We start from the raw sequence: 17493 nt of genomic DNA on the forward strand, positions 1-17493 counted from the left end.
AACAAAGCAAACAAAAAAGCTGCAATAGAACTGTGTCCAGTGGTACACACCTCTGATCCCAGCACTCAGGAGATCTCTATGAGTCTGAGGCAAGTCTGGTCTACACAGTAAGACCCGGTCTCAAAAAACAAACAAACAAAAAACCAGGTAATATAAAATTCATAACTCCAAGAAAAACACTATCTAATATAAGAAAATCACATCACACATTTCTTGGAATATTCTTTCACAATAATAGGCCATATTTAAATTAAAAAAAAAACTTTTAGTCGTGTGTGTGTGTGTGTGTGTGTGTGTGTGTGTGTGTGTGTATGTGTGTGAAATATCTGAGTGTGCTCATCTGTCTCTGAGCATGTGGTGGTCAGAGGTCACTTTAGGTGTCTTTATAGCCTTTTGTCTTTCCAAATGGAGTCTCCCACTGAACCTGAGGCTCCCAGTGTGAGCTAGTGAAGCTGGCAAACAGGGCCCCAAGACCTGTCTGTCTGCCTCTGCCGCTGTATACACTGGGGATCCAAACTCTGGTCCTCATGCTTATAAAGCAAGCACTTACCCACTGAGCCTAAAAACACTATATATATACATACATACATATATATGCATATATATGTATGTATGTATATATATATATATATAAAGTCATATTTCAAAGATTTGAAGATAATCAGAATAAACAACACTATTAACAAAGATGCAAATAAGAAAGCTAAAGTTTAATAAAATATAGATTTCAGGGATATATATAATAGATGTGATGGCAAAGATAAAAAATCACTCAGGAAACTAATAAAGCATTTTGAATACTCAATAATCTGCATAAACATAGTTTATAGTCAGTCTCATATGGTTTAATATAAAATGTAAGTAACTGGGGATATGCCTTTGAAGTACAGAACTCTTACTCTGTCTCTAATTGCTGGCTGCCATAAGTAGACACTACACCTTCTATGACATTTCTGCTGCATCATGGGCAGACGATAAAGACCAGTGACCGTGGGGTATTGGTTTTTCTCAGGTATTTTATCATGGTGATGGCAGGCCGGCGAAAACAGAGAATGGGTATTGAAAGCTGGCACCATGACTCCATCTGACCAGGAAGCTGCTTTATAAAGGAACTAGGACAGACAGCTGACGAAAGGCTCCAGGGCCTATTTGGCTGGAGTTTACTAAGTGATTCCAGTGGGAGCTTTGGGAGAAATAAAATCCAGAAAGCTGACAGTAACCAAAGGGACCAGGGTTCTACTGGGAACTGCCCTAGAGAAAAGGTAACTATGTAAAGTCTGGCAAATCGTCTGTTTTGTTGGTGCCCTGAGAATGTATGTGAGGCTGTATTTAAAAGTTATGGTAGAGCCAGGCGGTGGTGGTGCATGCCTGTAATCCCAGCACTTGAGAGGCAGAGGCAGGCGGATCTCTGAGTTTGAGGCCAGCCTGGTCTACAGAGTGAGTTCCAGGACAGCCAGGGCTACACAGAGAAACCCTGTCTCAAAAAAAAAAAAAAGAAAGAAAGAAAGAAAGAAAGAAAGAAAGAAAGAAAGAAAGAAAGAAAGAAAGAAAGAAAGAAAGAAAGAAAGAAAGAAAGAAAGAAAGAAAGAAAGAAAGAAAGAAAGAAAGAAAGAAAAGGTAGAGAATGGGTCTGGAAAATGTCAAGATACGTTGGTATTTGGAATATAGCATGAAGATCACTGGCTGCTTTTAGTCAGCATTACAGAAAGAATAAGGAACAAAAAGACAAAATAGAATGTAAAATCTGCAGCTTACCTGTAAAGAAAGCTGGCTTGAAGAATAAGTGGTTACGGAAGAGATCAGCAAAAAGAAGCCAAATACTCCGCTTCAGGACAGTAGGGAAGATGCCATGAGGGCACAGGCTCAAGAATACGAGAGAATAAACCTTGAAAGGCTTTAGCAAGAGAGTTCTAACATGCCCTGCTCGGATAAGAAATCACTCGCCAGCATGACTGCTGAGGCCACATCAAGCGTGTCCAGTGCCTGCTTGACTTGGTGACAAACTCTGGCATCTTCCATCTAGTGCTAGCTTTTCAGACCAGCAAAATGCAACGGTTGTGAGTCATGGCAATTTTCACTCAGACTTCCAACCCCTGTTGACAGCTCTGACAGAGTGATATGCAGCTCTTCGAGTGAACTCGGGGCTGTAATGAAGACCCTAAAGGTAGAAATGCCAACCCACAAATTGTCTACTAAGGAAAATTCGAAGCAGTGAACAGAACCAGTCCATAAGAATGATTATAAATTATCTATATAGGTCTTCCATAGGGAAGAAAGGGTATGAGGCAGGGCTGCCCACACCCTTTGAAGCTCACACTGTGTGCTGCAGATGCTGGAAAGAGTTACAGGATCCAATGCTTCCCTTGCTGGAATCTGACCTTGCTTCAGTCCCAACCCTCTTTTCTATGCACCCATTCCTTCATTTTGGAACAGACAGGTATACATTGTACACATCAAAAGCATGCAATTTGTTTTTGACTTTCCACAAATACTCTCAGAAAAGATGTTCCTTGATTCTCAAAGATTTTGAAGTTTAATTGTTTGAAAACAATGGAATTGCCAAAACCTTGAAGCTCCAATGAAATGGAAAACATGTTCTACAATATGAGATGAACATGAGCTTTAGACACCAAGGTGAAATAGCATAGTTCAATCTAAAAGCGCCCCCCCCCCCCTCCCCCCAGAGGCTCCCATCTGGTCATCACAAGGCCACTGGTTTGTGTGAGAGTAATGAGATTATGAGGATTCTAACGTCCCCAAAGGACTAATCCCCTTATGAATTCACAGCTAAGGGCTGCCTTGGAAGGGTATATATTTTTTGGAGAGTATATATGGGGAAGAAACCCTAGACCCTTCTTTTCTCTGTGCTTCTCAATTACTAAGCATCCCTGGTCTATAATACGCCCCCTGCCATGATAATCTTGCCTCACCTTAGGCACAGAGAAAAATGGAACCAAGGACTCTGGACAAAGGTCTGAGAGTCATGGGCCAGGATAAGTCCTTCTTCCCTTACTTTCTTACGTATCTTGACAAATTGACAAAACCTGACCAAACATCATTCTACTTACTTGTCAGTAGTATTAACTGTGATAACATGGTTTATAACCTAAGTATAATAATTTTTATTCATCAAATACTTCCCATTAAAAACCAAAGAAAATTGAGTTATTCAAATCAAAATTTTAAAGAAAAGACTGAGTCATCAGAAGGTATACAAACTAAAAAATTAACAGAATTAGATGTACATGATTAATATACAGAAGGTTGGTCACAAGTGACACTGTAGAAATTATGATACTGTTTGTACTTAGTGGATTAGCACTTTATGTTTGTAAACGTTACAGAGATTGGTACTTCCCCATAGTAAGGATGGCATATAGGAAAAAATTCTCTGTAAAGTGATATGAAAAAAGTGTTTTTATATACAATTTCTTTATAAAGAAAATACAGATTTATACATAAAAAAATTGTGTCTACAAAATTTTTAATTACATGTGTATATCTCCTAGAAATTCAAAGGCCCTTGTTCTCTTCAACCAAGTAAAGACATTTGGCTTGAAAAAGACATTACACACAAATTTTATTTTAGTACTGTTTATATAAATAAAACTTGAAAACTCTAAATAGTCAACAGTAAGAAAGCAGCAATGCTATGATATGCAGAACTGGAGCAGTCACCATTTCACATTTATTATGTTTGCTAGGACTGGCATGAACTAAGAAATTCTGTGTGATGTGCTGTACCCCTCTATGAGACACTGTCAGTATAACTATTACACAGGAAGAAGTGCTCAGAGACAACTAATGTCCCAGCCTCTCAGCTCATATCAATAACAGCTGAAAACCAACACTCTTAAAATTTTTGTCACTAAGAAATGCTTATCTTTTATAAACAACTTCAGCAAAGTGGCAGGTTATAAAATCAACTCAAGCAAATCAGTAGCCTTCCTATACTCAAAGGATAAGCAGGGTGAGAAAGAAATTAGGGAAATGACACCCTTCACAATAGCCAAACAGTATAAAGTACCTTGGTGTGACTCTGACCAATCAAGTGAAAGATCTGTATGACAAGAACTTCAAGTCTCTGAAGAAAGAAATGGAAGAAGACCTCAGAAAAAGGAAAAATCTGCCATGCTTGTGGATTGGCAGGATTAATATAGTTAAAATGGCCATCTTGCCAAAAGCAATATACAGATTCAACGCAAAACCCATCAAAATCCCAACTCAGTTCTTCATAGAGTTAGAAAGAGCAATTCTCAAATTCATCTGGAATAACAAAAAACCCAGGATAGCTAAAACTATTCTCAACAACAAAAGAAAATCTGGGGGAATCAGTATCCCTGACTTCAAGCAATACTACAGAGCAATAGTGTTAAAAGCTGCATGGTATTGGTACAGTGACAGGCAGGCGGATCAATGGAACAGGATTGAAGATCCAGAAATGAACCCACACACCTATGGCCACTTGATCCTCAACAAACGGGCTGAAAACATCCAGTGGAAAAAAGATAGCTTTTTCAGCAAATGGTGCTGGTTCAACTGGAGGTCAGCATGCAGAAGAATGTGAATTGATCCATCCTTGTCTCCTTGGACTAAGCTCAACTCCAAATGGATCAAGGACCTCCACATAAAACCAGACACTCTGAAACTAATAGAAAAGAAACTGGGGAAGACCCTTGAGGACATCGGTACAGGGGGAAAGTTCCTGAATAGAACACCAATAGCGTATGCTCTAAGATCAAGAATTGACAAATGGGACCTCATAAAATTACAAAGTTTCTGTAAGGCAAAGGATACCATCAAAAGGACAAATAAGCAACCAACAAATTGGGAAAAGATCTTCACCAACCCTACATCCGACAGAGGGCTAATATCCAATATATACAAAGAACTTAAGAAGTTAGACCCCAGAAAACCAAATAACCCTATTAAAAAATGGGGTACAAAACTAAACAAAGAATTTTCACCTGAAGAACTTAGGATGGCTGAGAAGAATCTTTAAAAATGCTCAACATCATTAGTCATTAGGGAAATGCAAATCAAAACAACCCTGAGATTTCACCTTACACCAGTCAGAATGGCGAAGATTAAAAACTCAGGAAACTGGAGGTGTTAGCGAGGATGTGGAGAAAGAGGAACACTCCTCCACTGCTGGTGGGATTGCAAATTGATACAACCACCCTGGAAATCAGTCTGGCAGTTCCTCAGAAAACTGGGCACGTCACTTCCGGAGGACCCTGCTATACCACTTCTGGGCATATACCCAGAGGATTCCCCAGCATGTAATAAGGATACATGCTCCACTCAGCCCTATTTATAATAGCCAGAAGCTGGAAAGAACCCAGGTGTCCCTCAGCGGAGGAATGGATACAAAAAATGTGGTATATATACACAATGGAGTACTATTCTGCCATTAGAAACAATGAATTCATGAAATTCTTAGACAAATGGATGGAGCTGGAGAACATCATCCTAAGTGAGGTAACCCAGTCTCAAAAGATCAATCATGGTATGCACTCACTAATAAGTGGATATTAGCCTAGAAACTTGGAATACCCAAGACATAATCCACATATCAAATGATGTCCAAGAAGAACTGAGGAGTAGCCCCTGGTTCTGGAAAGGCCCAGTGCAGCAGTGTAGGGCAATACCAGAACAGGGAAGTGGGAAGGGGTGGATGGGGGAACAGGGGGAGGGAAGAGGGCTTATGGGACTTTCGGGGAGTGGGGAGCCAGAAAAGGGGAAATCATTTGATGCAATGCAAGTAAAAAATGTATCGAATTAAAAAAAAAATAGAACAATCAGTATGGTTGTAAACTAAATAAAACTAATTAAAATGAAATTTAAAAACTTTTTATGAATAAAAGGCTTCTAAATATTTTGTTGCTATGGTTGGTTATGTTGTCAACAATGTGGTGACAGGCATGCTAGTCATCAAAAGGCTCACTCTATCGTCACTAATGCCTCCTCGGTGTAGCCCTCTAAACTAACAATCATTTTGATAACAGGACTTAAAACTGAAACATGAAGAAATTTCCATTTGACTATTTTTTTTTAAACTAAGATACATTTTCATTAGGTTATACAACTTTGAGAAGCAAATCTTAGGAATAAGTGGTATTAGCCCCCAAATGTCAGAATATGGAAAGCAAGCCTAGCAGATCTGTACCTACATATCAAGTTTCAGACCAATCAGAGCTACAGTGAGGCTTTGAAATAAAACACAGTAACCTGTCTATTAGACAGGTATCTACCTTCAGCAGCTCCAGGCCTGCCCTGATAGCTTGGTCAGTTGGAACGCCCTCATCCTCGTCATCTGCTGTCCCATCTATTGATTTATTCACTTGCTTGATAAGAGCACTAAAGGATAAGAAAACAGAAGTGTTATTTCTTCCAACGATAACACATTAGCAGTATCTGAGAAAGGCACCTAAATACTAAATAGCTACACAGTGCACAGTATTTCTGTATGGTTTGTTCCAAACATTATTATAAAACAAATTACAGCAAAATCTTTTCAAAGTATGTTCTCTTCCTTTACCCATTCAAATAAAAGCAAGCAAAGCGCTCTTTCTGAATGCCATCAGTACCTTTACTAGTTAGTATCTTTTCTGTAGCAGACAAAGATCTAAGAGTCAGAAACCACAGACCTGCTGCTAAAATTCTATCAGATAAAACAAAACCTTGTAAAAGAGACCATGAGAAAACTAGCCATGTTTTTCAGCTTTAGAAACAGGCTGATCTTGCTATAAACAAACATTAATAATGCATTGACACTGACTTCAAGTAATCATTCACACCAATGCAGTTGTTCATTTTATAAGCATCAAGTAGCAAAGTAACAGTACAGATATAAAGCATACCAAAATAAAAGTTTGTACAATGTTCCTTAAAATATTTAGTAGAGTTGTTTCTTCAAAAATATTTTATGCTCAAATTTAGTATAAATAATGGAATAAAGTCTATCTGTCTCTCTAACAAGAATTTAAAATTTTCTTACATACAAAGTGTATTTTTGGCTGGCAAGAGGACTCAGGGTTTACCAGCCCTTGCCACACACCCAGCCTGGTTACTTGAGCATGATTCACACACAGGACACACAAGGTAAGAAGACCCGATGCTGTAAGTGGCCCTGACTTCCACACATGGGTCTCTGCCTATGCACCCTTCGACACACATACAAATATACAATCATGTTCACACTTAAAAAAGCTTATTTCTCTCAAGTATTTTCATTTACATATTGTTTTCCTAAGTAAGTCTTCCCTTTTAAGTTTCCATAAAATGACTTTTCCCTAGTTTCATAAATCCAATTACCCATATAAAAATCTCCAACCTGAATCATATTGCCAACAATAACACAATTCTTCTATAAAGTAGAAAGATTAAAAATTTTAACTTTTGTTTTCTTCCATAATAATAGTAGAAAGGCCACAAGAAAGTAAACACACATATATTAACAGTATCATCTAAGAGCTGGAGAGATGACTCAGTGGGTAAGAGCACCTATTGCTCTTCCAAGGGTAATGAGTTCAAATCCTAGCACCCACATGGTGGCTCACAACCATCCGTAAAAAGATCTAATGCCCTCTTCTGGTGTGTCTGAAGACAGCTACAGTGTACTTACATATAATAAATAAATGTTTAAAAAAATTAAAATAAAAAAAGGATCATCTAAAAGGAACCACAGAGAAAGTCAGAGGCAGAAGCCAGGAGCATAGTAGAGGGACAAGAGCCAATCACACGCAGCCTCAAGGGAAGCATCAGCCAGAAAAAGCAAAAAATCAGCAAACTATTTTTAAATCTGCTTTAGTATTCAGTGAAGAACAAATGACAAGTATATCATATATAATGTAACACACTCTGTATGTTAACCTAAGAAATTAACCAAAAATAAATTAGTGAGGTAATACAAATGAAGCTCTCAGAACAAGTGATTTTCTCTATCAGGGAAAATCGGCTAAAATGTGCAGAAGGTGTTTAACTGAGAAGCCAAGATACAAAGATGTCTAGGAACAGAAGTTGCTGACAGAATCCTCATGTCCATGGGGATGAGAAACTCTGAGCCCATGTACACTCCTGCCCATCTGCAAGACCAGTGGCATGCCTGAGGCCAAACAGTGTGGGGGGAGCAAAAGAGTCCTGTGAGTGAGACAAAAAGAATACCTCAGGAAAGCAGCCGTGGCCGGGTGGCAGCCACTGCTTTAATCCCAGCACTCAGGAGGTAGAGGCAGGTGGATTTCTGAGTTCAAGGCCAGCCAGGGCTATACAGAGAAACCCTGAAACCCTGTCTCGGGGAAAAAAAAAAAAAACAAAAAAACCCAAAAAAAACAAAAACAAAAAAACAAAAACAAAACAAAAAAACCCCTCAGGAAAATCAGCATGGATCCAAGTAAAACGTACACGAATTTGTTCAACAAGGAAACACTTCAAAAAAATGGATCAATTTTTTTCAATAAACAATTAATTCAGCCAACTATCATGTACAATATAAACAGAACAATCCCGATGCCATTAAACTCCAGACCAATTACAGATGAAAATGTAGAAAACAAAATTACTTAATATAACAATGTCCAAAAGATCAAAAACCAAAAATAATTAGGTAATTTACTATTTATTAATAGACTTAGAATAAAACATGGGGATCAGAGCCTTATCATTTTTGTAATCAATTAACAAAAATCAAAATATGTTCCTCTGAGGTAACCATAGAAAATTAAAGAATTCCCCCAAAGAAATACAATTAGCCAAGAAATGTTTGGTGAATTTTTTCTCCTTATTTAAATATTTATCAGTTGTAATTTAAAAAACAAAAACAAACAAACAAAAAAAACCTTAGAAAAACCTTAAAGGTTTTCACCATTCACCCATCTAGAAACTGCAGAGACGGAAAGGCGCTGTCCAGCCAGCCAGACTGCCTGCCCGAGAGGCCAGCACAGTAGAGCAGCACTGACCGCACTGCACCTTAACACTGCTGTTGTTCAGAGCCTGCAAAGGCAGTTCCCAGTCCATGAAATTTCCAAGAGAAATATTCACATCCTTCCAGATTTACTATAGTAGGAATTGCTGCTTCCTGTTGCTCTCTCAGTTCTCATACACCTCCCGGGAGCTGTAAGCTCCTGACACCAAAGGGCTGGGCTTGGTCCTCAGCCTATCGGCTCACAGCATACATCTTACTTGTGAAAACGTTCACAGTTTTCCGGTTTAGAAACCTGAAACAACCTGATGTCTACAGTTCTCTAATTTCTGTACTGTAAAAAACTGTCCATCTGTCCATATTATTTTTCATTTTCTATTCAATTTCAGCATAGCAGTCAAGTCTCATAATTTCATTTAAAACTCAATGTTACTTGATTAAACAACAACAACAACATCATCAACAACAACAGCAACAACAACAAACCAATGTAGCCAGGTCTGGTGGCTTATTCCAATAATCCCAGCACTTGGAAAATAAAAAAAATCAGGAGGATGAGAAATTCAAGGTCATCCTCAGCTACATGCACGGTTTGAGTTCAAGGACAACTTGGGCTATCTAAATAAATACAAGAATGTATTTAAATAAATACAAGAAAACCAGAAATGGGAGAAAGGAAAGGAGGGGGGAAAAGTAAAAAATTTTTCCATGTCCAAATAATAATTACATGTTATCTACTTCAAAAATGGGGGGGGGGAGGGCAAAAGACCCTTTTTATTCTCTTCAAATATCAGGGTTCATTATGCGGGCTTGAAACCTTGTCTTCTGACTCCTTCCAGGGGTACTCTTTTGGCATTTTCCTCAAGTATGTTCTGTTTCTCCCATCTACTAGCATATATTCATAGACCACCACAACAAAGGCTCAATCTCTCTCCTCTCTCCTCCACTCAGCACCTCAATCTGTGATTCCCAAAGGAAAAAAGAGTAAACCAGAGCCCACAGTTCAGTGTTAATAGCAGTCCACTTCTAACCCCAGGCACACAGCACTCACACCTCTATACTATAATGTAACAGATGGAAGTCAGCTTCAAAACACCCCCATATCCCTATCCGGTTAGTCTGGATTATAATTTCAATGCCTATGATATTTTTCTCTCATTTCTATAAAAGCAAAATCTTACCTATGCTTCCTTCCTAGATAAAATAGTACCACCTAGAGATAGTCTTTTGAGATCTCTGAAGTAATAAAGTGAAAGCAAACTGAGAAAGAAGAAAAGCTAGCCAACTGATTATGAATGAATACAAGTTACACACACAAATATAGAGTACAGATGACTGCACATAAAAATACTGATAAGCAGCTGACTTGATAACTTGTGATTGACATGACTGTGATTGTGCATAACTGGGAAACACGGAGGAAGTTGAATATTCTTAAATACAAATACCTGATGGATTCAGTATCTATGTGTACAGGAGCTATCCTCTCCAAGAGAAACTTGATCATTTCCAAGAAAGGATTTGTAGGCTGTTTAGGGTTGCCCAACTTCTTAGTTATTTCACGCTGAAATGCAGATTTGTAAATTATTATAAAAATATATTTAAACATATCATTATCTTAAAATGTTCAGAACCTATAACATTCTGTAATTCTAATGCTGAAAAACACAACTCTATAGCTAAGTTTTAAAAAAACAAACAAACAAAAACTAGGTTAAGAATTGAGTTCATTCCAAGTAAATAAAATGTGCATCATTATTAACATTCCAAGAAAATAAGATGCACATTATGCAATATAGAAAAAAAACCTGAACGACTATTTTGAGTAAAAACAAGGTTAGACTCTGATGTCATGTCATACATAAAAATTATTAATTTGAAAGAATACAAATATAAGAGTAAAATCAAAATTGGAAAGACAAACTTTAGCAAGCAATATTGTCAAAGAGAACTGTTAAGAAACTAAATTCCTAGACTTCATTCTGAAGATTCTCATTCAGCCCACCTGGGAAAGAACCAAGAATCATCTTTTTTCTAAAACGCATCTCAAAGGATAGATGAGTTAAATAAATTAATAAAACCTAGATAAATATTTCTAATATAGCTTAGTGTCTTTTCCTGTTACAATTATAAAATACCTGACAAGAGCAACTTAGAGAGGGAGATATATTCGGGCTAACAGTTCCCAAGTTATACAGTCAGTCACTTCAGAGAGGAAGGACACAGGTGAGCTCGAGGGAGCTAATCCTATCACACCATAATCAGGAACCAACCGAGAACAATGAGTACAAGCACTGTAGCTCAGCTCTTTCTCCAGATGCACACAGTCCAGAAGGCCCTGCCTAAGGAATGGTGCCGCCTACAGGTGGGTCAGTCTTCCTACTTCAATTAATACAATCCGATAACTCCTCTCAGAGGTGTTCAGAGACTATCTTACAGATCAAGCTGATAACTAACATTAACCATCGCAACTTGCAATGAAATGGAATTTTATGATCAAGGCACCCAAAGCAATACCCAAGAGGCAAATATTTTATCCATAGCTAGGTAAAAATTGAAATCATGATATAAAAAGACATTACAAACAAATGAAAGCTGACAGAAAATTATTTGCCACTCAACAATGACAGGTTACAAACCAACAAGTTGCAAATAAAAAATATTACTCTATAAAAATAGGCAAAGATTTTAATCATTCAACTCACAAAAGAAGTATAAATGATTAAAAAAAACTTCAGGGAAAAAATGGTCAGAAAATAAGCAACTAAATACATATTGAACTGTGTTTTGTTTGTTTTTACTTCGGTTTTGTTTTTAACAATCAGTGGACAGAATTATGATTGAGAAATACATTTAAAGGCAGTAGGAATGTACGATTAACCCAAGTAATTAGTCTAATAATCGGTAGAAATCAAGAGCTTCTAAAAATACTCAGTTATGAAAGTGTTGCACAGTAGAGCCAGAAGCACGGGGATGAAACTACAATGTCAATTCCATAGGAAACGATATCAGGAGTTTAGCTCAAGCCCAGTATGAGCAGCAGACCCCACTCCAAAAGAAGGAAGAGAGGGAGGGAGGGTTTCTGAGAAGGACCCGTAAATGCTGGCACTCACCAAGCTAGAGAACAAATGAATGGAATGCTATGAAATTTAACCCTGTAAAAACTAATGGAAATGGAATGTGTAAAATTCTTCATATAGAATAATTTCATTTTGAAAGGAAATACAATATGAATGGCAACTCTCTCTGCAGGATTATAATTTACTGAATTGTTACTTATTTAACATTTTGTAAACTGAAATAATATAAAAACGAGGTATATGTACTGAAAGAGTTCTATGCATGTCCACACATGGGTTCTCCCTGCTGTCCCCTTACCACACAGCCTTCAGCCTGCTTGCAGGAGCATGTGGGACTAACAAGGGCTTCCAACTGTTTCCGTATTTTCTCATCATCTTCCAACACTTGTGTGAACTTCTTCATAAAGTCCTGGGCCTTACCAGGATCTGGCAAATTTCCTTAAAATAAAATAAAGTTTCATAATTTCACAAACTGATAAAAATAAAACATTCTATTTTGTATTTCTAATTAATAAACTTTATCTACAAATTGCTCTTAGTTTAACGAATTGTAAAGCACCATCAATACTTTCTGTAAGAGAAATCCGCTTCAGAGAAAAATTAGGAAAAAGCATCAGGGTTAAGAGATGGCCACAGGAAAGGCGGAGCCTTTCTGAAGAGCTCCTGACAGCAAGGATAGCCTAAGATGTTGCTCATCCTTAGATGTTGCTCACACTTTGCTACAAAAGTCCCTAGGAGAGTCAGTTCACTACATTCCCCTACGTCGCCTTTGCATTGTGAAAACAATCCCAGAGTCTCCACAGGGACAGACATCCGCATGTGGTGCTGAAAGGCACTGAGCATGCCATCCCTGGCGACTTGCTCTCTACGTCTCTATTGGTAAGAAAGGATCACTCTGCAGAATTCACCACAGCACTCCTCCACTGTGTGCATCACAGACAGCACTGAGAGGAGCTAAGAAAATGGTGATCTTAACTGGTTCTGGTTTTCCTGGCAATTTAACTGCTCAGAAAAAACAAGACTAACATAACAATAAAAGAAACTATAACTATCTTAAATGTAACACAGAAAACTTAACAAGTCTCCGAAATCCTTAAGCCTGAGCAGTCCTTAAGTCTCAGCAAAAATGGTCACTGCCTGTAGTAAGAATACTGTCCTGTGGTAATCATATGTAATACTTGCTATACGGTCCTTTCATGTCTCTATACAAGAAAAAACTAGCATGAAAGAGAGAAGCCTAGTTTGGTGGCCTACACTTGGAAGCCAGTGGCAGAAGAATCTCTGAGTTCAAGGCCAGTCTGGTTTACAAAGTGACCAGGGCTATAAGGTGAAAGTCTGTCTCAAAAATAAATAAGCATGAAGACTTATAAAAGATGAATATCTGCATAATAATTTTTAAAAAGTAAAATATAAGCAGAAAAGTATTGGGAACAAGCTGTTAAAAGTTCTAATGTAGAACTTTATGAATTATGTTCCAATGATAACTACTAATTCACTGGAATTAGTATTGAGGACTTAACGGTGTTTGTAAATAATTTAAGAGCCCCTTTACTGGGATAGGCATCATATTAAGGCCTGTTGTTTAGGAAAATCAAGGATGGTGAGATGGAAGAAAACAGCACCAAAAAGCAAATTCAGCATTTTATAAATGCACAGGATTCCTTTTCTCCACACCAGTAACATCTGTGAGATACTAGCATCTCTGGAACCAGGATCTAGAATGAGGTCCTCGAAAGGACAGTGTCCGCATCCACAGCCAGCTGCAGAGGACCAGACTAGAGCTGGAGAGCTCCCAGGAAGGGCTGGCTGAGAAGGCTCAACTACCTGAGTCTCAGTGGTGCCTAGTTCTGAATGCGCTCTTCAAAGTGGAATCTAGGAGAGCACCAATGGACAGTTACTAAGTTACTATTCTCTTCAGTATCTCGGGGTTCCTCTAAAGCAGCTGCAGTGTTGAGCTCAGCCCAACCTTTCTTTATCGCCAAGTGAACTGTGGCAGACCCACTCTCCCCGTTCTCCCAGCTCTCTTCTGTCAACAAGCTGCACACAGTGAGTGACCAGGTGAGGAGAAAGCAACCAATGCTGGAGGCTAACGTCAGTGAAGGAAACCACGCAGGCTCAATGTTCACAGCTCAGCTTGTGTAATGACTTAATTCTCAGAAACAACACACATACTAAAGCTTTTCTCAAGCTTTTCTTATGTAATCAAGAAAACTTAAAAATCTAGATAGCACACAGAATAAATGAAAATGGGGGGGAGAAATTGAGTCGTCTATTGTATAGCAAGCAAAAAGAGTATTAATTTCTTTGATTATTACAATAGAGAATTAAAATAACTTAAATTTTATAAAGATTTAAAACACTTACTTGTAATAACCATCACTTTTGAAAATATGGCCTTGACACTGGCATCTGTCTGTAAATCACATACAAAAATGCACAATTAAAATTCACTAAGAAGACTACACAAGCATCTTCAACAACTCTCTAGACCATGGCTAGATGTTCAGTAACTTTAAATCCTAGATAAATGCGTGGAGTTAAAAGTATAGAAGTCATGTGACCATGCTAAGTTCTGTCAGTTGGCAACAAAGAGCAGCTCCACAGTGAGCGTCTCAAAGGCAGGCAGGCCTGCTTGTGATCTCACGCAGTCACTCAGCTCACAACCAAAGCTCCTAACACACTGCCTGGATCCTACTACGACTTCAATCGTTCTAGAAGCAGACTAATGTCACCCACGTGAATACAAGAACACGCCATATTTCAGTAACACTTTTGCACTCTGCACCTCCACATCCACAAGGTAAAGTAATAAAAAAACTGGATAACAAAGAGAAGCACTTCCAGATGCTTCTAACAGAAGCACGCTGACCTCCAGCACGGTAACACTGAACCTATGTCTACTGACAGCAAGCACCACTAAAGGAATGTTTACATGTCTATTATTGAGGAAAACAGATCCCGACAGTTTTGAGAGACTCAATGACCATAGTTAAAAGAGTAAATTAAGTTCAATGAAAATAAAAAGGTGCGAGGCATGGCTCCGGGTGCCTTTAAGCCCAGCGCTCAGGAAGCTGAAGCAGGAAGATAACTGTGAGCTCCAAGCTAGCCCAATCTGCAGGCTGAGTCTCAGGCCAGTATGAGCTACTTAAAGAGACCCTGCCTTAAATATGAAAAGAGCCAAGGAGGTGGGGGTGTGGAGGGAGCCCCCACACCTCTGATCCAAGGACTCAGGAGGCACAAAGCAAAGTTCAAGGCCAGACTGGTCTACAACGCAGTGCCAGCCAGTCAGAGAAGCCGTCTTGCTTTCGCCCTTGCTCTCTCCTCCTGCTCCCCCTCCCTTACCCTCTTCCCCTCTCTCCAAGGCCAGCCTTGGCCTGTGCCTCTCTCCTCTTCTCCCTCCCTCCCTCCCTCTCTTCTTCTCTCCCTCCCTCTCTGTCTCTCTCTCTCTTCCTATTTCTATTCCCTCAACTCCTCTCCCTATGTCCTGAATAAACTCTATTCTACACTATATATATAAAAAAACTTGTCTTGAAAAACAAATAAACAAAACCCAATAAAAGGAAACAAAAAAAGGCTACAATTAGCCTATTTAAAACAAAACAAACTGGGCAATGGTGAAGCATGCCTTTAATCCCAGTGGGAGGCAGAGGCAGGCGGATTTCTGAGTTAGAGGCCAGCCTGGTCTACAGAGTCAGTTCCAGGACAGCCAGGGCTACACAGAGAAACCCTGTCTCGAAAAACAAACAAACAAAAAAAGAAAAGTAAACCAAACCACTTAGAGAGTACTGAGAGAAACACTTGAGACTGTTCTCAAGGTTATAGACACCTAGAATACCACAAAATAATACCATAAAATTACCAGAATATTAATTCTAAGTAAAAGTTATAGAGATATTAACCTATAATTGGTAATAATTGTAATACAAGCTATCTAAAATCTTTAAAATTTAACTTACTTTTGGTTGTTTAATTAAATCAAGCAAATCTTTTACTTGATGTCGGAGTAGATTTTGACATTTCCACATTTCATTCAGTGCTCTGAAAAACACAAAAACATACAAAACAGGCTAAAAATCCTTTCAGAATATTCCAACTATCTAATTGTAATCAAATGGAGTGAGAGGTGAAAAACAAAACAGGAGAAATGAAGTAAAATCCACAGATTAAATAACCGGCATGCCAGAAGCCAAGACTCGAATGTCATAGCAGAGCCATTAGGAGCAGAGCCATTAGGCAGGGAATTGTGAGGCTGCACTGGGTTTTGTAAATAAAGATAAAATGGAGCATATTTGTAAGTTAAGCAGAAAGACTGGCAACAGACTATGAACCTGAGAAATAAAGTATGAAGTGACAAAGCAGTATCTTGTAACATGAAAGATGAAATCTACCAGAAGCATTAAGAAAATGAGTGTAACTGTCGAATATCAATCCCACTGTGTGTGAGTGTGTGAACGTCACACTGAAATCATCTACTTACTGCTGGGATTGCGTCTTCCCAGTAACCACGTTACTATGGAATTTCAGCACCAAATATTGCTATGAAAATTTTATTAAAAAGTATTTTTTGCCGGGCAGTGGTGGCGCATACCTGTAATCCCAGCACTCTGGAAGGCAGAGGCTGGTGGATTTCTGAGTTCGAGGCCAGCCTAGACTACATAATGAGTTCCAGGACAGCCAGGGCTACACAGAGAAACCCTGTCTCGAAAAAAACCAAATCCAAAAACAAACAAACAAAAAACCAACAAAAAAAGTATTTTTATCAGTTTACTTTGTATGCATGCATATGTGTATGTATTCATATGTGTAGGGTATCCATGTACATGTACGTGTACTCATATGTGTAGGGTATCCATGTACATGGAGGTCAGAAAAAACATCAAGGGTCCCTGAGACACCTTCCTTCCTCTGCTTGAGACTGGGTCTCTCACTGAGGAAACTGCAGTCTCGAGCCAGCAAGCTGGGGGCTTTGCCTCTCAGCCACTCCTTCGCTCCTTTTACATGGGTTGGGAAACCGAAACTCAGCACCTCAGAACTGCACAGCGAGCAGGCCTAAGCGTAAGCACTTTACTGACTGCGCCACCTCCTGAGCCCACAGCTCATTTTCAATTAAGCCTCATCCATGACGCCACATACATGAGAGAGACTGACAAGAAACAGTGACAAAACGCAAACTTGTATAAAACAAGCTTTCTCGTGGACAGAAAAGACAACCGTTCACTATTTTCATTCCCCTCTTTATCTAGGTTTTGAAATGCTACTAGAATTTTTTTAAAAACAAACTGATATAATCTAGTTGATATTCTACTATTTTCGAGAGTGAAAGCTTCACAGTTTCACTTGCATTAGTAATGAATGTAAATTCACAGACTAACTAAAAACAAAATAGTCACTTGCCAAAGAACTATAAAAATCTAAAACAAAGTGTATGTTGCATAAATAAAACAAAAACTTTCAGGGAAACACTCTGTAAAATTATTTCTGAACTCCAAAGTC

At 38.6% G+C, this 17493-nt stretch overlaps 1 protein-coding gene across 5 annotated transcripts in view; it reads right to left on the minus strand.

The window, feature by feature from the left end:
- Positions 1 to 17493, minus strand: part of Pds5b (PDS5 cohesin associated factor B) — a 142233-nt gene that overhangs the window by 40182 nt on the left and 84558 nt on the right. For all 5 annotated transcript variants that reach the window (XM_052167463.1, XM_052167462.1, XM_052167464.1 and 2 more), the window contains exons 14-18: positions 15957 to 16038; positions 14365 to 14413; positions 12299 to 12438; positions 10369 to 10484; positions 6255 to 6360 (exon numbers count right to left, since the gene is read on the minus strand). In XM_052167463.1, the coding sequence (XP_052023423.1) occupies positions 6255 to 6360; positions 10369 to 10484; positions 12299 to 12438; positions 14365 to 14413; positions 15957 to 16038 (493 nt within the window). The remainder of the gene's footprint in view (positions 1 to 6254; positions 6361 to 10368; positions 10485 to 12298; positions 12439 to 14364; positions 14414 to 15956; positions 16039 to 17493) is intronic.

The sequence above is a fragment of the Apodemus sylvaticus genome, chromosome 22 (genome assembly GCF_947179515.1).
Source record: "Apodemus sylvaticus chromosome 22, mApoSyl1.1, whole genome shotgun sequence".
NCBI classification, from domain to species: Eukaryota; Metazoa; Chordata; class Mammalia; order Rodentia; family Muridae; genus Apodemus; species Apodemus sylvaticus.